The sequence below is a fragment of the Leuciscus leuciscus genome, assembly GCF_965113295.1.
Source record: "Leuciscus leuciscus genome assembly, chromosome: 22".
Lineage (NCBI taxonomy): Eukaryota > Metazoa > Chordata > Actinopteri > Cypriniformes > Leuciscidae > Leuciscus > Leuciscus leuciscus.
In genome coordinates this window covers 20,948,603-20,974,775 of record NC_138746.1, presented here as the reverse complement: position 1 = coordinate 20,974,775, position 26,173 = coordinate 20,948,603, and the positions used below count along the sequence as shown (strand labels likewise).

The 26,173-nt window shown below is 39.9% G+C and overlaps 2 protein-coding genes across 3 annotated transcripts; both read left to right on the top strand.

Moving 5' to 3' along the window:
* Positions 1-398: 398 nt before the first annotated feature.
* Positions 399-4,077, top strand: mycla (MYCL proto-oncogene, bHLH transcription factor a). Its single transcript, XM_082154977.1, has 3 exons — positions 399-714; positions 1,373-1,962; positions 2,975-4,077. The coding sequence occupies exons 2-3, from the start codon at positions 1,398-1,400 to the stop codon at positions 3,541-3,543; spliced, it is 1,134 nt and encodes a 377-aa protein (XP_082011103.1). The 5' UTR covers positions 399-714; positions 1,373-1,397; the 3' UTR covers positions 3,544-4,077.
* Positions 4,078-9,710: 5,633 nt separating this feature from the next.
* Positions 9,711-24,704, top strand: tacc3 (transforming, acidic coiled-coil containing protein 3). Of its 2 annotated transcripts, none has more exons than XM_082153935.1 (16): positions 9,711-9,844; positions 11,018-11,183; positions 14,566-14,693; positions 14,926-16,566; positions 18,059-18,125; positions 18,231-18,387; positions 18,480-18,541; positions 21,157-21,290; positions 21,777-21,858; positions 21,982-22,131; positions 22,205-22,272; positions 23,658-23,701; positions 23,779-23,939; positions 24,039-24,145; positions 24,265-24,385; positions 24,533-24,704. In XM_082153935.1, the coding sequence occupies exons 2-16, from the start codon at positions 11,019-11,021 to the stop codon at positions 24,602-24,604; spliced, it is 3,159 nt and encodes a 1,052-aa protein (XP_082010061.1). In that variant the 5' UTR covers positions 9,711-9,844; position 11,018; the 3' UTR covers positions 24,605-24,704. The 2 variants fall into 2 exon arrangements, with proteins under 2 accessions (XP_082010061.1, XP_082010060.1); XM_082153934.1 differs by having other exon boundaries at positions 18,228-18,387.
* Positions 24,705-26,173: the final 1,469 nt, after the last annotated feature.

The window sequence follows — 26,173 nt, the reverse complement described above, 5'->3', positions numbered from 1 at the left end:
ACGTTTAATAGGCCTACATTTATCATGCAATTAAAGTACAAATATAATTAAAAATACAAATAAAAATCAGTTGCATTTAATCAACAGATGCTTTAAAAAAAAACGTACAGAAGGCAAAAACTCCAGTGTTTGCATCTTGGCTTTCAAGGATTAGCGCGTGCTGTCCTCGCCAGTTCAGACGCAACATATTGATTAGTGCGCGTCATGCATCAGAAGACAATTAAAAGGACGCATCAGCTCAATCATGATTATATTGGAGTAGTGACGTAGACGCTTCTATTTTCATTCAAATGCCTATTTTAGTGCTGCGAATTGCCTTCACATTCACATTAAGCGCGGTTCACACGCTCTCCCCGCCCCGTGATTCCGGTGGGTGGGTCCACGCGACGCTCTCGCACACAAAGACGCAGATCTGGCGCGAAAGCACTTTTACCGGCAGTGGGCTGGGGGAGGGTGCGGCTGCACTGCACCACGCGGATCGATCGTTGCTGCCGTTGTAACAGGACACCCGCTTTATTTCTGCAAGGGAAAAAAAACTTTTCTCGTTGTTCAGGTTAAACGGCCGTTAAACAGACGCGTCTGGTGTGTCTCGCGCGCTATTGTTTAGTGAGCGCGTGTGTAAGTTACGGGAGTTCTACCGGACGCTGCGCTTCTTTGTTCTGTTCTGCGCGTCCCGTAGACTCTCCCTGGACTGTGCAGGTCTGCGACCCCATGGTAAGTGCATTTTACATCAGAATTCCTTAATTTGCTTTAACCGTACCTTAAGTTCGTTTCGTTGTAAACTTTCGTGTAAACCCGTGGGTCGTTGAACATTTCCTGGATCCTTTAATCGGACTCGGGTGCTCCCTTTATTACCCCCCTGTTAGTGCGTTTAATCTTTATTGAAGTATAAAGCACCACATTTATACCGCAACTCATGGTTTCTATGTGACTTTTAATCAGTGATTTAATCCTGCTTTGATATGTTGCTTTGGTTGTTTTGTGGCTGCACGAGCGCTCACTAGGCGAAACCCCTGCAGTTGTGCGCGTGCTACAGAAATCAAATGTTTATTATTTATAATTAGTGCATTTAATCAATGCAATCAATTAAGAGCGTGCAATTATTGAGCGTGCAATTATTGAGAATATGCGTTTACATGTGAAGATCACATTTAAGCAATGCATTTGGTGAGAATGTATTTGCATGTCAAAATTGCATGTAAATATATGTATCATTACAAACTTGCTTTAAAGTAGGTGCATTGTGTCAGTTAAGAAATGAGTAACAAGCATGCATTGTGGGAGAGCGTTCTGCTTGTAATGTGCATTGCGTCGCATTTGAACTCCACGTGGGCAGTCATCATTTGATCTAATGACCCCGTTGTATTCGCAGATAATATTGTAGACGTTCTGCAGCAATGCTTGGAGTCAACACTCGCACACTGTACGGCTGGGACATGGAGCACTACTTTTACGATGAGATGGACACCGAGGAGGACTTCTTTAAGTCTACAGCCCCAAGTGAGGATATATGGAAGAAATTCGAGCTGCTTCCCACCCCGCCCATGTCACCCTCAAGGACCCTTGTTGGGGACTGGTTACTGCCACTTCCAGGGGAGTGGTACGGGTGGGCACCGCCGAAGGTATTAACATGTGATGAGGAATACGAGGGGCTGCACAAATTCGACCCACTGGACATTTTTGGTAATCTGGGCTCTATCGTTATCAAAGACTGCATGTGGAGTGGTTTTTCCACGAGTCACCGACTAGAAAAAGTGGCTCATGGTGAGCGAGCACCAGTGACTGCTCAAATTCAGACCTTGACCACACAGAAAACTGCTCGTGCTCCATCGGTCACGCCCGTGACTGGGACCCATGCGGCGCAGTGCGTGAGCCCCGCCGCAGTCCTGGAACTCCCTGTCCCGCATAACAAGAAAGTGGCTGCAGGCTCCTCTGGTTCTGAGTGTCGCTCGGATTCATCCGGTAAGATATGTGATTACTTCACATGTGATTACTGGCATGAGTCCATTTGTTCTTCAGAATAATCCTGAACCAATGAGGTCATATATCTGCTGTTACTGTGCCATAAAGATGGATGTTAACGGAAGTCATTTATCTTATAACTTCAATTCAGATCAGATTTGGCAGTTAGTATTATTCTTATATTCTAAAGAAAATTGATCCATAAGAAGCCAAAGCATCAAGCTTTGCCTGTGACCAAGCCACTCGCCGACTAAAAGCCGATGTGGAGTGTCAAATGTTGGAGCGGATTCCTTTTTTCTCTGCTCAAAGTTCTGTAGTCCGCTCCACGCCCAGTTTTCCTTTCCCACACCCTGCACACTAGTGAGGGGAAACTTCACTTTTATAAACCCAATTGTCACTCCAGGCAAGGTCATGCAGTGTTTACATTCATCATATAAGATGTTCTGTCTTGACATTTTGTTTTTTTGTGATTTAATGTGTTCAACAAAATATATTATTGTTAAAAAAATTATATTTTTCATCCGTTTTCAGTTAACCATTTTTCAGTTAACAAACAATTTTAATAGTTTAGGTTAACAATAATCAGAATAAGTTTGGGGTATTTTTCTCTATTTATACAAATGTGGTTTAAACAATCTTGGTAGTTTTATATTTTGACCTCGGTTTTGCCGTTTAAAATGGCTATAGAAGCTGGAATTGCATTAAAAACAAACTGGCTCATGTGGCTGTGTAGTTGGAATGCAACTTTCTTGCCAAGAACTGTGAAATATTCTACAGACTGACTTTTATTAGTGAGGTGACATTGTAAACAACCATCACACATTGGTTAATTTTAAACCTCTATGTAGTGGATGCATTAAGTTTAATTGTAGGTTTCCTATTCCGTTTTCTGTTTCAGACAGTCCAGTCTGGTTTTCTTTTTATTAAAGTATGTTGTGCTGGAAAAGATGTCTCAATTAATTTGATATGTTAAGTGCTTTAGCTAAATGTGCCAAATGTTTTGTGGTCTCAGATGACGATGAGGATGATGATGATGATGATGTGATTGACGTGGTGACGGTGGACAACCGACCGAAGCGTGGTCGCCCTCCAAGCCGCCGAACGCCTGTAACCATTACAGTGAGTGCCGATCCATTTGGACCATGTCCCAAGCACTTCCACGTGTCTCTACATCGGCAGCAGCACAATTATGCTGCTCCTTCCCCTGACACGGATCCTGAGGATGACTTCGATGACATTGAGCCTGTGAGCAAACGCCCACGCCTGGAGCCTTCGTCCTCTCCCTCGTCTCCACTTTCCTCACCTGCCACATCGGACTCTGAGGACTTCAGCGAGCAGCGTCGTAACTTCCTGGAGAGAAAGAGGAGGGATGACCTTCGCTCGAGGTTCCAGGCGCTCCGGGAGGAGATTCCAGGTCTGTCCGGATCCTCGAAGACCTCGAAGGTAGCGATTTTGACGCAGGCGACGGATTACTTGCTGAAGCTTCATGGGTGCCAACGGCGACAAGCTCAGGAGAAGAAAAAACTGAAAGCCAAACAACAACAGCTTCTCCGCAGGATCAGTGCGTTACAGAACTCCTGAAAAAAAATTGCCTGCTTTAACACTGCACAATATTTCCAAAGCTCATTATGGACAAGAGAACTCATTGTTTGTCAATCACTGAAATGACACTTAAAACACTGCAGGGAGATCTTTAAAATCACTTTGAAATCTGCCCTTCTTGAAGGGATCTGTACATGTGTGCGTTCTGGGATCTAGACTTTAGTCGACACATGGACAACTTTAGTTTGAGAAGACAATGACAGAAATGTGCACATGCAATGCCTTTATAAACCTCAGCAGATGGTGATGAAGAGGAAGTTGATACATTTACCTCCATAGCAAGAAGGGTGGGTGGTGTTTGTGTGCATGTGGGGGGTGGGGGGGCAGGTTATTATGAGTGGGGAGCATGGTGTTTGAACATGTTGTGTAGAAAATATGAAATGTCTTGTTCATAACTTGATCTGTACAAAACTTGTTGTAAATACTGTATTAAGAGGATGTTGTCCTCCTGTATCTACTCATCAACTGCACAGAAATTCTATTTTGTTAAAGAATAAAGCATCTAAAATTAAAGTGTTTTTTCCTATTTGATAAAAAAATTGGGCCAGGGTCTAAAATGAACACTATAACAGTAAACCGAGTTATGAACTCCAGACGTCTTGTAAGAATAAACCTAAGCTAGAGTAATACCGTTTAAGCTAAATTGTTAAATTTTTTTATTTTTTTATTTTTTTGCTTTTTACATTTTTATTTGTTCTGAATCTTAAGAGGCAGCAAATTAAGGCTCATGTTAAGATTAGTTTTTCAGATCCTTTCCTGTGTGTGCCTGCTGTTAAAGCTGAAAGAGGAAGTGTTCTGGATATTTACTGCGAAACCGGTAGTTCAAAAATCACCTTTACTCCCATTATCCTGCACAACAGGTTAAACAGTGACATGGTAGAGGTGTGAAAACTGATTTGCGTTTATGGGAGGCTTATTCTCTCGCTCATATTAAATTTAGTCCCATATCTCATTTCTTCAAATTAATTTTTAAAACTGCAGAAGTGGGATGCAGGAAGCTGAAAGAGGAAGTGATGCAAGCAGCCCCATGCCTTTTCATGTGTATCTGAATTTCTTCACCAAACTGGGATCAGTTTAGTCCATCAGATTTTACTTCATTGTCTAGAAAAAAAGTTTATTTTGAGAGTGAGAAATGAATACTTATGCAGCAAGGACATGTTAAATAGACCAAAAGTGGCATTAAAAGCATTCTTACAAAATGTTCTACTTCAAATAAACGCTGCTCTTTTGAACTTTGTATTCCACAAAAATTTGTATTCAATTAAAATAATTTTTAACATTGATAAGTGAGAACAAAATCAGCATATTAGAATGATTTCTGAGGGATCATGTGAAACTGAAAACTGGATTAATGGCTGCTAACTTTATCTACATTATCTTGTTATAGTGCAGCTATTATTGGTGTTTGGTGTGTTTATTTTCAAAGAGGCCATATCACTCTCTTTTCCCATTATTCAATGTCTATTACATAAGAATCCACACATAAACAGTAGCTCTCTCTCAGACATAAAGCCCGGCTGTACCAGCACCATCTCTGCCAAGCTCTGACCCAGATTCCATTCCCATAGAATCACAGGAAGTCAGACAGCTCCCAAACAACCGGTGACCCACTGATCATAATAAAGCTAATCTTTGCACACATACTCACTTATTTAGTTCCCACTTCCTAATCCCTGTGTGTATGTGTGTTTTTTTCCAATCTCTTTCATTTCTCCTTTTCTCTCTGTCAGAGAGTAACTGCAGTGTTTATGTCTCTCCGTCTCTCGGTCTGTCTGTCACCTCACTGTGGACGTTATGGTCTGGGTGTGGCACAGAAGCAAGTTTATTGCATTTGACTTGCTCTGAAACTGAATCTGTCTGCCCAAACATTTAAGTAAATCAGGAACAGCTTTTATTTGGTGTGCTTTTGGCTCAAATCTCAAGAGGCAATTAACACGAGCAGTGCAGGTATACAAAGCTTCAGAGCATTGTTTAGAATAGTACAAGCTAGAACAGGCAGAGATTAAGGAAAAGTAGGGGAATTTTTTTTTTTCAGCAGGATGCAGTTGAGATAGAAGAGATGAATCTTCAGCTGTTTCTTCACTTCTGTTTCTTTCAGATAAAGGGTTGGGAAGATCATTCCACCAACAAGGAACAGTGTAAGAAAACGTTCTGGACAGTGATTTTGTGTCTCTCAGTAAAGGTACCATGAGGCGTTGCTCATTTACGGACCTCAGGCTTCTGGAGGAGATGTAGACTCATAAGAGTGGAGGGTGCAGAGCCGGCTGTTCTATATGCAGGCATCTTGAACTTGATGCGAGCCGTAACTGGTAGCCTGTGCAGAGAGATAAACAGAGGTGTGACGTGGACTCTCTTGGGCTCATTGAAGACCAGTCATGATGCTGTGTTCTGGATCATTAAGTGGTTTGATCGAACATGATGGAAGTCCAGCCGGAAGAGATTTGCAATAGTCCAGCATAGAAATGACTAAAGGCCTGGACGAGAAGTTGTGCAGCATGTTCAGTTAGGAAGGGTCTGGTCTTCCTGATGTTGTGCAGTGCAAACCTGCATGATCGTGCTGTCTTTGCACTGTGGTCTTTGTGGTCTCATCAAAGATTACCCCAAGATTTCTGACCCTACTTGATGGGATTTTTGTTGATGAATTAATCCTACCTATAGCAGCCAATAATAATCTAAACGACAGAATCAGAAAACTGTGTATGAAGCAAACACTTACACGCTTCCGCCGTCTCGAGTGACAAATCGCTTTACCTGAGATTAGTTACTCGACTAAGCAACATTTATAGACGGACACCTCTCCTGTCGCCATGTGGAGAGAAATCGGCTGTAAGGTGCAGAGGTGTTGTGTGCGCTGTGTGAACATGATAGTGTATTTCTAGACTAAATGTGAGCATGCATTTACTCAACTCGCTTGCACAAAAACAGATTCAGTATTGCTCAAAATGAATAAAAACACTGAAATGCAAACTCAGAACATTATGCAAATCTGAATCAACCTGTATTTGGAAAACAAACAAGCAAGCCCAGCCCAGATAAGAAAAAGGTAACGCAAATGTAACGTAACGCATTACTTTCCATAAAAATTACTAACCGTGTTAGTTACTTTTTTAGGGAGTAACGCTGCAAAATATTGTAATGCATTGCTTTTAAAGGCACACTATGCAAGATTTGTACCTTAATATAACAGCTTCGAAATCATCGGCGCTGGCAAAACCAGCAATGCAAGTTTGAGAGGTGGCGCCCCGCCAAATCTCGCGAGAATCACGATTTGCTTTACGGCACGACGTCACATACATCAACAACATATGAAGCAGCCTCTATGGAAGACACTAGCACGCATTTCAGACGTGAATCATGGAAGAGTCGACGAAGAAAACGAAGAAAGCGCGGTCAGAAGAGTGCAGAGACGGCTCTGCGTGAGTGGTATTTACAACAGTAACATTAAATACAAGTACTCCACAGCGACTCTAGGGGTCGCTGTTTGAGAAAAACGGAAACTGCATAGTGTGCCTTAAAGGTGAAGGTGAACTAAGTAACTTTTTTTACCTTAACTGAACAGCTTCGGAGTCATTGGAATGGTTATATTACTTATTTCGGGTTGAATGGTGGTCGTTTCGCACCCCCCTGGTGCCCGTGAGCGGAAAATACGCACTTGCAACTTTGAGCCGGCGGGCCGCCGGCCGCTGCGTCAGGAAGTCTCGCGTGATATCAGGTCTCGCGATGTAAACAATTGCTTTACGGCCAAAAGAAATCTGCTAAAATGCTGTCATTATTGCGCTCCCTCACGCTGTCCGAACCCGAATGAAGAAGACGTTTTAAAGAATGTCCCATCTGCTTTGATGTCGTTGATCTATAGCCTCTGGTGTCTGAGAATCACCAACGAGTTTTTACGACAGTGTTGTCAAATATCTATTCCGAAGCTGTGGGGGGAGCTCTAGAGAGAAACCTGCCAGCAAAAAGCGAGAATACAGCGAAGAAGTCCCGAAGCTACTGAGTGCTGCTTTAAAAAATAACTTTCACCAACACTGCATATAAACACACTATTAGACACTCTTAAAGTCAGCACAAAATCAAAATTGACCCTACATTTTTTTCTTCATGCATGATACTGAATCCATTCATTCATTAAAAAAATTTTTTTGTTGTTGACAATTGCTTTTTGATAAACCAATTGCATTCAGATCTGCCTTCATTCCAGTATGCAACACTCTTGTTATATGATGGAAAACTTTCAACTTTATTTTGTATTATATCTAATTAACAATTACTAAATGAAAGTGTTGTCTTAAATACAGGAAATACATGTCTGTACTTGATTTTTATTTAAGTATTACACTCCTAAGTGGTTATTAGATTGGATTTCAGGGGTTTGTGTGTCTATGTGTGCTCGTTGGTAAGGAACAGCTGTTGCATTGTGTTGATGCACTCTCAGATGAATGGAGAGAGCCTTCAACTGAACCTAGAGACGCAGTTGTATCATTTGAAACCGCCCCTCTGTGCTGTGATTGGCTGAAGGAGTTGTATCCCAATCATTAGATTGGTTGGGGGTCTTTGTCTGTTTGGTTTTTGTCTTTAATGAGATTTTAGACTCCTTGTCATCAAACCAAAGCCTCAATTATCAGCAGCACAATGTCTACACTAACTTCAATGCATTATCATTGATGCCGTTTACATTTAGCCTGGATGCAATATTAAATGAGAGGAATTCTGTGAGCTTGTTGGATATAATACAGCAATAATTCTTAAATTTGACGGCGGGTGTGTATAGCTAGGCAAAAACTTTTAATTTCCACAAAAAAGTTGAAAAAGGTGCTACTCTGCAACATTTTTTATGGATCTATGAATGTTATGCCTATGAGATCTATGCAGCATGTACAAAACTAAGAACTGTACTTTTGCAGTGTACATTTGTATTTTATTCTATTTTTGTTCTATGCACTATAAAAACTCCAAATAATTCTGAGACTCAGTGCACATTTAGATTATAGATTAAAAATAAAGTAATAAACACCTGGGAAAGAAAAGAAAGTGTGTCATTAGGCATGTATGGTTAGTGTGTATATGTATCCTTGTGTGATGTAAGCTGAATATAGGTCAGTAGTGTAGGGAGAGGGAGCTCTGGCTGACCTCAGCACAGACATGCCTTTGTTATGTAACTCTTCTCTTCCCTGCCCCTCCCTCTTTCTCTCGCAATTGCTCTTTTCTCAGATTCAGACTCAAGCTTTTGGCATGATAAAATAAGCTTAAATCCGCAACGGATTAATAAACGTTTCTATATACATACAGTCCATATATAAAACATGCACATAAACATATAAACGCATTCTTCTCTCCCAATCCATGGCTGACGCTTGCTTCATAAAGTATGACATAATTAATGATCCGATGCTGCCCTCTGGCGGTAGAAGGACGCATAACTAATGGTCTTGTTTGTGGATAAAGACAAAGGGTTATTATATGCACGATTATATACGCCTATTATATGCACAAACAGTAAAGGTAAACCTATTTAAACATTTCAAAGCACTGAATTCTGCATAGCTCTTTAGCAAACAACCTTTTTTCTTACCTGTGTAGTCACAGATCTCTTCAGAATTTCTGTTGTTTGTGCTATTATGAGCTATTTTATAGTTTTAATGGCTACAGATCACGCGTATTTATTTTTATTTAAATACACAACAATAAGCTATAATAATCTATTTTAAGTGCTTTTATTATTTAGGTATTGGTAACAAAAAATCACCCAGTTGCAAACCTGTTTCATAGTTTAAAAAAAAAGGATAGTGAAAGTAAATTGTGACATTGTAACATCCAGAATAAAAATGAAATAAAGTGTATCTCTCTCGTTAATGTGTCCTTTTAATTATATCGAAGCAGTAGGACAAAAACAACACAAACACTTATATTTAATATTTAAAATGTAATTGACGTTTTTTTTTCTAGTCCAGTGGTAAAAGGGTAAACGAGGTCGTATTTCTCTACCTATCCTATCTGTCTGCGTCAATGTTTCCCCCCCCCCCCCATTGGATGATTTGGATGTCGATCAAAAGAACATCCACTAGGACGGCAGTTTCACGCGCAATGTTATTGGTCATTTCATATGATCGCCCCGCCTGGCAAACGCCAAATCTTGCTTTTGACTGGCTAAGACAGCGTCGTTTAAATTTGAACCGTTTCAAACAGTGGAAAGTTATAGACGCACAGCATCTCTGTGTGTGTCGCGCTGTCTTTCACTGAGAAGAAAACGGTTTTTGTGTTTAATTTGAGCAGTTTGAATAAGGTACGTATTTTAGGAAACTGTGTACACAGTTATAGGATACCTGAAATATTGCGCGATATCGAACAGTAAGAGACGTTGCTAATTACGGGTTTTCCAGTGCTAACTTACTAGGATGTTGGTAATTGTTATCGATCTAACGTTAGCAGCTAGCAGCTAATTGACTAATGCAGAGATCTTCACACTTATTGTATTCACGAAATGTGTGCAATTATTTGGATAATAAAAGCAAGACAATTTAGTATTGGTTTGGAAAACAAATATAAATAGTTTGATCTTTGTTTGAGATTTAGAGACATTGTGTTTCCAATAAAAAAGTACAGCTTTTTTATTGAAATGTATGGTTATTTAGTGTTATTTTTAATCAACCCTGTGTCATCCATGTGGGCGCGTGGCTGTTAACTTTTAACGTTAGTCTTAATTCAAATCTTCCTGGTTGTTCTTGTTTGGCTTCTTTACTTTATTGCTTTCATTTCGATTACTTGATCTTGGATCTAACTGTGTCCAGGTTAAAACCTGATCATTTTATTTATGATGCGGGGCTGTTTATAACCTGTCCAGGTAGGCTGTAGGAGAGAGAAGCTGTCAGAAGTGCCTGTCATTACAAAGCTGACAATTTTATTGTCAGTCCTACATAGTTGAGCAGAATCCAGGGAAGGACAGATGAGGCCAAATTTGGTAATGATTCTTTGAAAATTTTACCAGTCTCTTGTTCCTCCTTGTCATAAAAATCATGCCATCAAGGGATTGCCACTGTGTCTTGTAGACCATTATGTCACTATAAGCCAAATCACAAGGCTGTGTTGCTGCCATCAAAAAAATGCTTAGTTAACTGCTGGTTTTCTTCTGCTATATCCTTTGACCATCTCTCTAAGGCATGATTCCTTCACAGATAAAGAACCACTTTGTTCCCTCAACACATGGCTGAATTGCACCGGTTGATATTACATGCTTGGGTTGTTAGTCACAGTGGTTTAGTCTGATCTCTGTCTGATGCTCGAAAGAAATGCAACAGATTTGAGGTGTCTCATGAGTATCAGTGTCTCTGGGTGTTGGGTGAGAAGGTCAGATGCCCGCCTCCGGGTCTTATCAGTAAAACCAGCTGTGAATGGTGCCCACTGGGCGTGGCTTTCCACAACCCATGTTGTCATGTTCTGTGTGTTTCTTGTCTTGCAGTATGAGTTCTGAGGCGCTAAAGGAGAATCAGGGAGCTGTATGGATGAACGGCAGTTCAGAAGACGCTTGTGACATTTTCGCATTGCAGCAGCCGACTGGCAGGCCCTCGATCCTGCGGCAGTCGCAGGCTGACAACATCAGCAGGACTGCGCTTAGAGGAGCAAAGGTGGGTTTTCCAAAGGTTTCCATTTGTGTTTCTACCTTTTGTTTTGTGCAATAAACTGTCAATTGTAATGTTTTCTATTTTGAATATATATTAAAATGTAATTTATTCCTATAATGGCAAAGCTGAACTTTCAGCAGTCATCATTACTCCTGTCTTCAGTGTCAAATGATCATTCAGAAATCCTTCAATATGCTGCTTTGCTGCTCAAGAAACATTTCGTATTACTATCAATGTTGAAAACAGTTGTGCTGCTTAAAGGCCCCCTGAAATCAAAATGTAAGGTTTTTATTTTATTTTAGTATGAATATTTTAGCCTTAAAGGGTTAGTTCACCCAAAAAGGAAAATTCTTTCAGTAATTACTCGCCCTCATGTTGTTCCAACCCCGTAAGACTTTCGTTCATCTTCAGAACACAAATTAAGATATTTTTTGATGAAATCTGAGAGCTGGCTCATTCCTTCATAGGCTGCAAGGTAATTTCATCTGTCAGCCCAGAAAGGTTAGTAAAGACATCGTTAAAATAGTCCAAGTGACTACAGTGGCTCAACATTAAGTTTATCAAGCGACGAGAATACTTTTTGTGCGCAAAAACAAACAAAAATAAAGATTTTATTCTACTATTCATTTTCTTCTGTGTGGGCCTTTGACGTGAATTCATGAGAGCGCCACGACGCATGCGCGAGAACTGAGATGACGATGCAGATGGGTCTCGATTAAGGGTGTCACGATTCTCCAAATCCTCGATTCGATTACATTTTCGATTCTAAAGTCACGGTTCGATTCGATTCTCGATTTAAAACAAATAAATTGAAAGCACAAGCTATGCCATTTTAAGACTTTTATGCAATATAATAATATCTGACCTTTGTTCGCAATAACACACACTACATTGTCAAATTTAAAACGTTTATTAACAACATAATGTAACAATAACTTATATCTTCAGTCAATTGGAAACTTAAACAATATAACCTATTACCTGGCTATTATAGTCCCGGGGCTCCCTGGACTCCTCAGAGCAGTCACAGGCGAATAGCACGGCGTTTTAAATTGAGTTCCCACAGCGTTTGCAACGCAGTACGAGAGAGGGAACGTAGGCTACTTGGTTACTTGCGTAACCTCGGTTCCCTTAGAGATAAGGGAACGAGTACTGCTTTGCCTTGCCGTGCTATTTCGCTCATATCAGGTACTTCGCTTCAGTCGATTTAAACCTAAAATCCTTTGGCGAGTTTTTTGTGAATTACACTCTCCAGCCGCGTCCAAATTGGCGCGCTCGAGGTTGGCAGGGCGCCATGCGCTCCCATTGGACCGTACGCCACTGCTAACTTGCCATAGGTTCGTGCAGTTGCCGCAGCACAGACAATCAGCTCGCTCAGACGAGATATGATGCTCTCGCTGTGCAGCTGCAATGTGTTTTAAAATAAAGGCTTCAGTATTCTCGAGAAAAGGAGTTTTACCTATTACAGGCAAGCCGAGCTGCCGTGACATGGGGGCGTGGCAGCATCGACGATTCCATTTTTTGATTCGATAATCGAGATTGAGCATTATTTTCGATCGATTTCGATTTAAAATCGAAATCGTGACACCCTTAGTCTCGATGTAGTGTTTAAAATGGTTCTAAAGTGTGCATTTTCTGGATGTCCGAATCGGGAGAAACCAATGAGAAAACATAAATGCGCCTTACCAATGCCGCAAAATGAATGGCTTACCTTTCACCCCAAATGATCGTGAGCATCATCTTCTCAGTTCTCGTTCATGCGTCGTGGCGCTCTCGTGAACTAGCGTCACAGGCCCACACAGAAGAAAATGAATAGTTGAATAAAGTCATTATTTTTATTTTATAAAAAAGAAATTGTGCTCAAAGTATTCTAGTCGCTTGATAAACTTAAGGTTGAGCCACTGTAGTCACTTGGAGTATTTTCTACCTAAGATGAACGAAAGTCTTACGGGGTTGGAACTAGAGCTGCACGATTCTGGCTAAAATGAGAATCACGATTTTTTTGCTTGGAATAAAGATCACGATTCTCTCACAATTCTGACTTTTTTTTGTTATTATTTTAAAGATCTACAAATCCCTGAACATTAGGTTACCAAACAAGATAGAAACAAAATAAGACATAATACTCTTGCTTCAGTCAAATTTAAATAAATGCAGTAAACAAAAAGAATGTAATATTTAAATAAATAAAAAATGACAATTAAACATTGACAACATTCAAAGGTATTATGCCAATAGACCTATTAAAGATTCTTAGCAAGAAACACTAGCCTATTAACATTTTGGGGTATCATGTTGCGTTGAATGGCGTTGCTTTTATAGACGTTTGTTTCGTCTGGATGCTGGTACTTTGTGATTGAGCAGTTTTGTTTTTAACCATCTCATACAGTAGTTTAAGAAGTTTTTAATTGAGAAGTTTTATATTAAAGGGATAGTTCACTTTGAAATTAATTTTTGGTATGTTTTAGCTTACCTCAAGGGCATCCAAGATGTAGGTGTCTTTTTTTCCGCAGTAGTTTCAATTTTGATATTTTTAGGTCAAACCGTTCTTGTCTGTCAGTCATATAATGCAGGTCTATGGTCATCACCTCAAAGAGCATGCACAGAGTCCAAATTAAAACAATTCCCCGTCGTCCAAATTAAACAATTCCCCATCGTAAGTACACAATGATGGCCTAAGACACGAAACGAGCGGTTTGTGTGAGAAAACGAACAGTATTTATATCGTTTTTACCTCTTATACGCAGCCATGTCCAAGTGATCTGATCTGACGTGTACGCAGACTGGTGCATAGATATATACACTAGATGTCGCCTTAAAGACATTCGTCCAATGAACTGCCGTAGACAAGGTGGGTTTTTTTTCAAAAAAAAAAGTGTTTTGGAAAATAGCTCTTTATTTGATTATCATAAAAATGTGTTTTCTATACAGAGATATTGACATCGGTAAATGTCGGTATCGGCCATAACAGCAATATTAATATCGGTATTGGCCACAATTTTCACATCGGTGCATCACTAATGTGTATATATGTGTATATATGTGTATATATGTGTGTATATATATATGTATATGTGTATATATTATGTATATGTATTAAAAGAATGAAGCCGAGAATGAAATGGTTAGAATTTATTCACACCTGTACTATTGAATCCAACCTATCATCAGTGCTCGGATTCGCTTCCATGGTGCTGTCAAGTACGCATTGTAGTCTGTGAGGTAAACTAAATGCTATTTGAAAAGGGGGAGGGGCCATTCAATATGACTTTTGTAATAGTGCTAAACTCTTAAGTACTTAAGAAGTTAAGCATTTGTTGATCGTGCATTGTCGGACATGTACTGTAGTTTAAATTTACATGCGTAGTTTGTTGTTTTTGCATAGGTTTGTTTTCAAACTCCACGGCGAGACCCAGTTACAAAGAAAATCATGTCCCCAAGCCGCACCAGTAGGCCTGCCATCCAAGAGGGCAACACTAAAGCACTGGAGACTCACTCAGCCTCTACTGACCAGTGAGCAAATTACTTGCAGCTCAACTTGTTCAGGATTTAATTTTTATTTTCTATTATTTAAGAAGAATTTAACAAGGCATAATAATTTAACATCTAATTTAGTTCAGTGTCTTTATGCAATCATAAGCTGTAATAGTCATTCATAATAATGTATTTAAATGAAAATGACAATCCACTAACATTTTTTATGTATTTAATTTTTTTTAAATTTTTTTTAAATTTTTTTTTACAGGAGTTCATTGTTGAATAACACCTTCACCACACCGATTGAAATGCAGAGTAGCTGCGTTGCCTACCCTGATGATGACATTCCTGTTCAGAGCAAAGGGGCCTATACCCTCGATCTCGACAATCCAGATGCTATCGACCCTTTCCAGGGGTCCAATAAAATGGCAAATTCACCTCCCAAGTCTTCTGCTTTTCCTGAGGCTTGGATATCAGAGCTTGTAGAGTCCGATTCAACTGCAGCCCTTGTTTCTGCACCTCAGGCTGAGGTTCCAGAGGTGACCAACACTGCACTTGATGAGACTCTTCCTTTTATCTCATCAGTGGATAATTCCCTTGCAGAATGTTCTGCCAACATATCTTCAGCAGAGGGTACTGTCATCCTCAAGACAGATAATGTTGAAAACAGCATCACAGAGACAGAAGAGACTGATATGACTGACCCAGCCCCAGCATCACAGCAGATTCCTACCACGGAAGATCAGCTTGAGGCCCAGGATTTGCCACTTCCCCCCACAGGATCGTACAACTTGGATTTTGACAATCTTGATTTGCTCAACCCATTCCAAACTGGTGGCTCAAAGATCCCAAACTCTCCTCTGATTGGCAAAGCATCAGCTGTTTCTGACCCACCCCTGCCAATCCAAGAAGCCAAGCAGGAATCAGAGATCTCAGTCCAGACCCCAGATGTCCCACCCCTGACAAGCCAAGAAGCCAAGCTGGAATCAGAGCTCTCAGTTCAGAGCCCAGATGTCCCAAGCCAAGAAGCCAAGCAGGAGTCTGAGCTCTCAGTCCAAAGCCCAGATGTCCCAAGCCAAGAAGCCAAGCAGGAGTCTGAGCTCTCAGTCCAAAGCCCAGATGTCCCAAGCCAAAATGCCAAGCAGGAGTCTGAGCTCTCAGTCCAAAGCCCAGATGTCCCAAGCCAAGAAGCCAAGCAGGAGTCTGAGCTCTCAGTCCATAGCCCAGATGTCCCAAGCCAAGAAGCCAAGCAGGAGTCTGAGCTCTCAGTCCATAGCCCAGATGTCCCAAGCCATGAAGCCAAGCAGGAGTCTGAGCTCTCAGTCCAAAGCCCAGATGTCCCAAGCCATGAAGCCAAGCAGGAGTCTGAGCTCTCAGTCCAAAGCCCAGATGTCCCAAGCCAAGAAGCCAAGCAGAAGTCTGAGCTCTCAGTCCATAGCCCAGATGTCCCAAGCCAAGAAGCCAAGCTGGAATCAGAGCTCTCAGTCCAGACCCCAGATGTCCTAACATCCTCCAATGCCTCGATGCCACCTAAGGAAAACCAGATGCTACTAGAGTTTAATTTTGATGATGGAGCTGAAGTCAAGCGCAAACCTCCAAAACGCCTAGGGGTCAAAAGACCTGCAGGTGCAAACCCTGTGACCAAAAAAACAGTCACAGAGAAGAAAGAACCAGAACCCAAGAAGTTGTCCCCCAAGAACCCAGAGGAGACAAAACCTGTGGATGTTCCTTCTGTTCAAGGTTCTTACACCTTTGATTTTGACGACCCAAACTTTAACCCCTTTGGTACAAAGGCTGCAATGGGTAGCTCTCCACCACATAGGGTCCAGACCAGCCCGGTTTTGATGAAAGCACAATCTCCTCTTCAGCAGCCTGAGGCTCCTACACAGGATGATCAACCTGAGAATCGGTACAGAAACTAGAGCTAGAACAGCATCTATACTCAATGCATGTAATTTAAAAAATAATTTTCAGTAGCATAAAGCGTGCCTGTAGTATTGGTTTGATTCTCAGATGAGGTGATTAAATGTATTCCCTAGGGGTGGGGGATAAAATCGATTCTTATGGCGCTTTTCCATTACCAGTACCAGCTCGACTCGGCTCGCTTTTCGCTCCGTTTTCCATTGCAGATAGTACCTCCACAATAGTACCTGGTCGTCATAGCGACGCCGCAGGAAACTGCCGTGACTTAATCTTTTACGGGTGACGCGCGAGACACCCGCTACCCACACACCCACACACCCACACACCCACACACCCACACACCCACACACCCACACACACCCACACACACCCACACACACCCACACACACCCACACACACCCACACACACCCACACACACCCACACACACCCACACACAGGACAATGGAGGAAATCGAGTGTATGCTGTTTTTGGATGTTTTTGTTTTTGCTGTTTTTTATTCAGGATACTCCGTCTGGCGCGTGCAATGATGACGCAGTGAATAGTGACGATTCTCTGTGACCAATCAGCAGTCTGCCGTGTTTTCACGTCACATTTTAGTATCGCCTCAGCTCGCTTGGAACCTCGCCGGAGGTGGTACGAAAAAAAGTACCTGGAAGCAGGTACAGGTACAACTTTTACACAGTGGAAAACCAAACAGAGCCGAGTCGAGTACTGTGTAGTGGAAAAGTGCCATTAGATGCATCGCGATGTGGACGATTCTGAATCGTATCACTAATGTCAAAAATCGATTTTCAAATGTTAAATGATAATGTAATGTTGACGGAACGCAAAAGGCACCTGGACCATCTGTGGCGTGCAGCTGTGCAAATAACAGAGACAAAATCCAACCGGCACCCTCTGCATTAAAATCTAGTATAACTTTGGCTTCTATGAAGTTGAAGGGGAAAAAGGACCTGGACAAGAGCCACACTTTATGCAAGTAGGGTTCTAGACTGCAAGCAAATGGGCAACAAGAGGTCTCACTGGTGTGACCACTACGTTGTCCAATTAATAAGAGTAGCAACTTCTGTTACATATGACAAACGAAATGAAAAACCGCACTATAGATAATGTGACGTCATGCGTTTCACTCCGCGTTGCATTCCGGGAAGGCACCGCCGTATTAGGTGGTTACGCTATCCGTCGCCATGGTTACTTCGACAGTGAGAGCAAGAGAAATAGCGACAGAGAGAGATATACCAAGTAGCCAAACAGTAAGAAAAAAAAATCTTTATAGGAAAAAAAAGATGCATCGATAATCGTTTTATCATCGCATCACAGCCCTCTGAATCGTAATCGAATCGTGAGGTGCCTAGTTATTCCCACCCCTAGTATTCCCTGAATGTAATGAAATGCACTTTGGATAAAAGTATTTACCAAATGCATAAATGTAAGTAATTGTTGAGCTCAGATTTGTTTTTGGTTTTTTCTCCAGATCTCACCACGCAGTTTCTGAAAGCAATAAAAACATGGCAGAAACTGATCTTCCTGTCACCAAGCAGGTAACTGCCTTTCAATTTAAGAATTTAAAAAAATCAGTCTGTTTCCACAAGTTATGATCGTGTTATTTCATAAAAAATAATATTTTACACTTATTCTCCTAGCAGGCAAAAAATATGGAGTCATCTGCTGTGTCCCACACTTACATATCACAGGAGCCAGAGATCATGGCAACACCTGACTCACTATTGGATTTTCAGAACCAGACCTGTGATCTTGGTGTGATGACACCAAGTGAAGATGAATTTGTGCCAGGGGAATTGTGTGAGTAAACATGGTTTTATGTTTTGAATGACACTGACTCATCAGGTGCAAGCTTTTAACATTGGGAGCAAAATGTTTGCTCTTTGTCTCAGTCATGCCAGGAGAAGATTTTGATGGGCAGATGGATTATCTGGAGCAGTTTGGATCTAGCACTGTGAGTGTTTCCATTTATGAGCCTTAAGTAAAGTAGAAGTAAATGATTTTTTAAAGGAAATGCTGCACCAAATAGTGAAGCAATTAGGTTATAGAGGGTATGCACGTGATGTCACTGTTGGCCGGAGTGACTGCGGTTACACCCACTGAGTGGCAAAAAGACTGAGCGGCAGCATTTGTTTTCAGTGTGAATGCCGCGAAAAACACACAAAAGACATCTAAACCGTAAAAGAGCTTTTCGATTGACTGTACATCTAATTTTGACTAGAAATCTGAGGTATGTTTTTACTGACTGCCGTACGCTACAGAACAGAAGCAAATGTATTGCTGCAATTCATAGAAACAACTGGACTCCAGGCAGCGAAAGGTGGATTTGCAGTTTTGTGTCTATATGCTGAATTTAGGGGTAAAATCATACACTATATATTGTATTGACAACTCATCAATTAAACATTTACCATCGTATATTCTGCATAACTGGATGTTTTTAAATAAACATTGGCAAAAAACTTTACAAGTTTTAGCGCTGGACGATATGACAATAGGCCTATATTAGAGATGTGACGGTGATAATCTCCCACGGTGGACAAAAATAGTGGATTTTTATTGGTCAGACTCAGATCGCATTATAATCAAACTCCCTGCGAAGGATGAATTGACGCTAATTTAAGCACCAGCTTTTTAAAGGCGACGTAATTATTATTTTAATTTTTTAATGACACTTTAAGACCAGCCGCTGCTCACAGTGACGCGATCTGACACGCGTCCCGTTTTTCTCACAAATCTCTACGCTCTACTTTATTTAAATCATTTAAGACTGCTCTTATGAGGACACTCGACAAAACGGACATTTTGGCATAATTTGTGTGTAATGATTTGTTCAAGCCTGGAAGAGAACTCGATATTGATGCCGTCTTTTGTGTGTGTGTGTGTAATAGGCAGGACTTACAGCGCGGTCTCTTTCTTGTCGCGCTTGAATGGTTTAAAAGCATTCACGTTAATAAGAGCGTGATCATACAACACTTGTCAACGGGTGAAAGAAAAAAACGTATGCCGCGTAATTGCGCTAAATATTTGTAACTAAGGGTGTCACGATTCTCCAAATCCTCGATTCGATTACATTTTCGATTCTAAAGTCACGGTTCGATTCGATTCTCGATTTAAAACAAATAAATTGAAAGCACAAGCTATGCCATTTTAAGACTTTTATGCAATATAATAATATCTGACCTTTGTTCGCAATAACACACACTACATTGTCAAATTTAAAACGTTTATTAACAACATAATGTAACAATAACTTATATCTTCAGTCAATTGGAAACTTAAACAATATAACCTATTACCTGGCTATTATAGTCCCGGGGCTCCCTGGACTCCTCAGAGCAGTCACAGGCGAATAGCACGGCGTTTTAAATTGAGTTCCCACAGCGTTTGCAACGCAGTACGAGAGAACGTTCTCGTAAGGGAACGTAGGCTACTTGGTTACTTGCGTAACCTCGGTTCCCTTAGAGATAAGGGAACGAGTACTGCTTTGCCTTGCCGTGCTATTTCGCTCATATCAGGTACTTCGCTTCAGTCGATTTAAACCTAAAATCCTTTGGCGAGTTTTTTGTGAATTACACTCTCCAGCCGCGTCCAAATTGGCGCGCTCGAGGTTGGCAGGGCGCCATGCGCTCCCATTGGACCGTACGCCACTGCTAACTTGCCATAGGTTCGTGCAGTTGCCGCAGCACAGACAATCAGCTCGCTCAGACGAGATATGATGCTCTCGCTGTGCAGCTGCAATGTGTTTTAAAATAAAGGCTTCAATATTCTCGAGAAAAGGAGTTTTACCTATTACAGGCAAGCCGAGCTGCCGTGACATGGGGGCGTGGCAGCATCGACGATTCCATTTTTTGATTCGATAATCGAGATTGAGCATTATTTTCGATCGATTTCGATTTAAAATCGAAATCGTGACACCCTTATTTGTAACGATTTAAACTTTTGTGGTGCCGTGGTGGGCAAGTGATGAAACCGGTGTTGCGACTGAACACCGTGTAACACCGACTATCGTAACAAGCCTAGCCGATATGCAGTAGTCAACATTTGAAGTGGATCAAAAAAGTTCGTCAAAATTGTCCTAAGACAAGAATGGGTAGTTAAATTCAAATATAACTTTGAAAGGGTTTGATCCACTTAAAATGTTGACTACTGTATAACATTGATATAAGTGATCTGAATTTAGACCTACCTATCTTGTATTTATATAAAGCTTTCACAGGCTAATTTGCTTTGTTTTTCACTGGCGTCGAAATCGGGCACATATAAATGTCAGGAAACGCGTTTCGTTCCTGCATGTCAATATCCATGGATCACTGGATCTTTGGTAAGTTGTAAGAAACACTATATCGAATGTTTAAACCTTTAGTTTAAGCGATAATGGTTTTTTTTAAATTTATAAAAAAAAAAAAAAATGTATAGCAGTTTCCCCTATTAAATCCAGTCATGCAGCAGGCTCTTTTGCCACTCAGTCTGGGTGAGGGGGTGTGTTCCGGCGGGAAAGTGACTTCAATGCATACCCTCTAAGCAACATTTCAGATTTTCAGTGCTTCACAGAAACTCTTTTTATAGTTTAAGGAGTCAGCTTTGCGGAAACAGTCACTGTATTTGAAGTTTGACCCGCTGTTGAAGGAGAGTCCAAAGAAAATTGTGATGGACGGCGGCAACTCTGGATTCAGCCTGCCACGGCCTTCTCTTGCCATCAGGTCAGTATTCTCCACAAACACATTCAAATGAACTTTTCAAACCTCTTTTGAAATGTTACTGAAAATATTACAAATTGCCTTAAAGGGATAGTTCACCCAAAAATGAAAATGCTGTCATTTACTCTTCAAGTTGTTCCAAACCTGTATGACTTTCTTTCTTCTGCTGAACACAAAAGAAGATATTTTGAAGAAAGTCGGTAACCAAACGACTGATGGACCCCATTGACTTCCATAGTAGAAAAAAAAAATACTATGGAAGTAAATGAGGACCAGCAACTGTTTAATTACCAACCTTCTTTAAAATATCATCTTTTGTGTTCAGCAGAAGAAAGAAAGTCATACAGGTTTGGAACAACTTGAGGAAGAGTAAATGACATTTTCATTTTTGGGTGAACTATCCCTTAAATACAACAGATCTGATCTACATTGTGATCACAATCCAGAGTGCACACATGAGCGATCATGCAAACTTATTTTGTGTGTTAGGATGATGGAGGCTGCAAAGTCTGAAGTAAAGCAGAAGTCTCACTATGACAGTATGAAACTGCTGGATGATCTGCCTCCACCAGTAAGACAACACAAACTCCCGTAATCCTTGGTTTTGTAACATATTCACTACATTAGTAGGAACTGAAACAAGCATTTTCCTTTGCACACTGGAGCCAATTTGACCATGTTCATTCCTCTTCAGGCAGTGGAAACTGTGGTACAAGATCCAACTGTTCTGGACTTACTGGTTCACACCTTAAAACAGCCAGTGAAGACTGAGGACTCCATCATAGAGGTTCTGAAGTACAGTCAGAGAGACATGGACGCTATACTACAGAAAGCAGACAGAAAGGTCAGTTCCCACACAAGATTAGGAGCACATGTGTCTCATTGGCCTCTCTAATGCTTTGTTTCTCTTTTCTTAGGCGGCAGAACGGGAAAAAGAGATGCATACTCAGATTGAGAAATTGTGTCTGGAGAATCAACACATGTTGTAAGTCCTATTAAGACAAACACTTTCACATAGAGGTTACCATGATCATTGCCTTTCAGGATTGGAAAAGTGATGGAAATATCTAGAATGAATATTTAGTCAGATTGATCTCCCTCTTGTGATGTTTGAATTCTGAACAAGTTTTTTTTTTTTTTTTTTTGATTCTTAAATCAAGGGCTGTGTATCGAGTTCAATACTTTTTAGGCACCGACCAAATTGCCTCTACCATAGAGTATCAAAAAATCTCTCAACGTTCGGTATAGTGTTGCACGGTGCACCAATACTTCAAAAGTATTGCGATTCTCGGAAATTAAAAACGTCACGATACCTACATTTGTTAGTATCGATACTTCTAAGAATGCCCGCGTTCCAGATTTGTAAGGGACGTATTTCATGTTGGTGTGTGCAGCGCACGCTTCCAGTGCCTCCCTATGGAAGTCTGTGTTTTTTCTCCTCACGCATGCAGCAAAGAAGCTGCAGCAGCAGGGCTCGAATTTCGGCGCGGGATAGCGGGTGTCGGGATAGACGGAATTGTCACTTGCATAATCAGGCCAGCATTGCATCATGAGTAACTAAAGTTTACCATTTGCACATCTTTTTAAGTCTTACCAGTTTAAACATTCATGCGAATTTAAACTATTCGATACTTGCGCGCTGTCTGAGAGATGTTTTTTTTTCTCTGCACACATACATAGAGTAAAGCCGCCTCACAAACATAAAATAAAAAGTCTAAACTCCCCCCTCAAATTAAATATTGATATTTGAGTGTTTCTCTCTTTTCAGGAAAAGTATCGAAAAAGTATCAATCGCAATTCTTGACTTGGTATCGAAACAATAATTCACACTAAACATAAACTAGTTTATTAATAAACAGTTAAAACGTGTCATTGCTATTTTTCCACGACACATTCATAATCATTAGGTTACATTTGCCAGTGCTTTGCGGCAAACTGCGTGTGCTAGAGCGCATATGCTAGACCTATATGAGTCATTGAGTCTAAAAAGTCAACATTACCTAAAAAAAATTTTTTTTTTCAGTTTATGTAATGTACTCTTGTTAAAACAGATTTCATAAAATTGGTATCGAAAAAAAGTATCGTTCAGGAACCGGTATCAAAGTCAAGGTATCGATATCGAACATTTTTGAATGATACCCAGCCCTACAAATAAGGTAAATAAAAAAAGTCACTTTAAAGAAAAGACACCAAGGAATGATTTGCTTACAATTCAAACATTTCAAGAGCAAGATAATGATTCAAAGTGTTTTTAAAAATACTTTTCCAGTCAGTTACTGGTTACTGAATCAAAAAGTGTGAAATCCATAATGAATAATTGACATTTGAACAGTGCACCAATCACACACACACTCTTCCTCCTCTTCTCAGGTTCATAGTGTCAGAATTTGAGGCCACCATCAATCAAATCACAGGTGTGACCAGATTTTTTTTATTAAGCACATTATTTTTAGGGAGTATGTTGAATATTAAAACACACCTGTGTTTACAGATGAGCATAAACAGAAGGAAGACTTGGCTAAAATTGAGTTGCAGCGAGTCCTTCAGGAAAAAGATCAGCTGTCTAAAGAATTGAGTGAATTGGAGCAATCCTTCTCCTCTGTTGTCAAACGTCTTGACAGATGCAAGGAAGTTATTGAGGGATTCAAAAAGGTACACTTTGAGATTTTTGCAACAAGACTAGCAAACTTAATCCCAAATCAAGATGTTATTTTAGTGTATAACGGTCATTTTTTTCCTTCTGTCCTATAGAATGAGGAGACGCTGAAGCAGTACGCTCAGAACTGCATGGACAGACTTCAGAAAGAGGAAAAGCGTTATCAAGCTCTGAAGGCCCATGCTGAGGAGAAACTAGATCAGTATGTGCTCTTCAACAGTCTGTAATGTCTGAAATATGTCCTTTCTTATGAATGTAATAGTACATTACACCTGGATCGATTAATATATCTAAAAAGTCTCACCAATGCCACTGTTTCAGAGCAAATAAGGCCATAGCCGAGGTTCGCTCTAAACTGGGCGCAGAGGTGGCAACACTGCAGGTGCAGCTCAAGAGAGAACAACTGAAAGTTCAGTCCCTTGAGAAGGATCTGGGACAAAAGGTAATGGAGTGCACACAAGGGATGTCACTCTTGAAGTGGTGGTACAGCTGATTCTTAATGGGTGTAGGGCTGAATTATTTGGTGTGTTTAACATCTATATTGTTTTTATTGCCTTTTTGGTTGACATTTTCTATTTTCTATTTTCAGGCTAAAGAAGTCAAAGATGTCTCAGATCTGTGTGATGAGCTGCTGATTAAAGTGCAAAAGCATGGTTTTTAAAGCACTTTGCCCTTGTGTTCATTATTTGTGTTGGTTCGTTATTTGTATTTGTTGTAAGAATGTTTAAATAAATAATAATAAAAAAGAATGAAAGTATAAACCTTTGTTTTGACTCTTAATATTGCAATTGTTAGAGCTGTTGGCTCATGGGGACCCAGGCTCAAGTTCACATCCTACTTCCTCATACCACTGCTTTGTCTAAAATATACTGCCATATAAAAGTGTCAATGCTTAAATCTGTTAATGATTGTGATAACAGACAGGATAGGTTAAAAGCAGTGCTTTATCCTATAGTCTATTTTTAACCAGTTCTAATTTTATAGTTCCATTGGAAGGTTTTTTTCCTCCTTTTTTTTAAATAACTGATTCAATAGTACTTTATATCTTTTTATAAATTGTGCTTTTTGAATGTCACCCCACTTCATTATTGTATTATATTTTTCTGAATCTGAGTCACACATTTTACTTAAGACTTCCAGTTATTCCTGGCTTAGCTTTTCTTTCTTTTTTTTTACAAAATTGTATTTCAATTGCGTTCACAAAAAGCAATTTAAAGATGGCTTTCTATTTGTTACAGAAGTCCTAAACACCAGAGCATGAAATGCATTTACACAATATTGTGTGTGTGTGTGTATATATGTATATTTGCTATCAATTAAAAAAATAATAATAAATTGCAGTTTAATGGCATCTTTTTTTATGAAAGAAAGCATCACTGATACCAATACCACTATGATGTCTCGTGAAACTGATATTTTATTTTATTTTTTAGCCCATTAATTATAGGCATTTGGCATTACAGTATAATTGACAGCTTTTCTCTTTTTTTAAATGCATTTATTGGGCTGTTAAAAACACTTTAATTTAATTTAAGTGAACTTAAAACAATCTTTACATAAACCCATTATAATTAATGCCACATTTACCTGTGCCTTCAAAATACCAGGGCTACATTTTTTCTATTGGCCCAGTCAGACCAGTTCAGATTTGTACTTTCACTGTCAAAATGTACGAAAAGTTATTGTTTTTGATCCATGTGACCTTGTAAATACCGTTGTGTTTTAAGATTAAGTAGGTCTAACGGGTAAGATATATACAGAAATTAAATAAAGATATCAAACACTTCAGTTTTCGCTGCAAAATTATAAATTAAATATAGATTAATCCTACTTAAAGCTATAAAAGCAGTGAGTGATTTTCTCTTTATTTGATTAACATTATGACTGACATCATTTTAAGACCTGACGCACATGACTCGGATCTGACATCCTATTTTTTCACCCTAACTGTTTACGTACATTTAACAGTTCATTTAATTGTGCTTGCAAGGATAACGTTAACGTGTTAATTTATGACAGCACTAATATATATAATAATAATAAAAAGATTATCGCACTGATTTTCTGGTCATTTTTGAACATTTAAAAGGATTGGTAATGGTGATGACTTTTCCCTAAAAAAATAAATAAAATAAAAATGTTTACAAGGCTAAATTAATCCATTTCAATTTTTATCTATTGAAATGACAACATTTATTCACCAGTATTTCACACACATCTTAAACAGAGA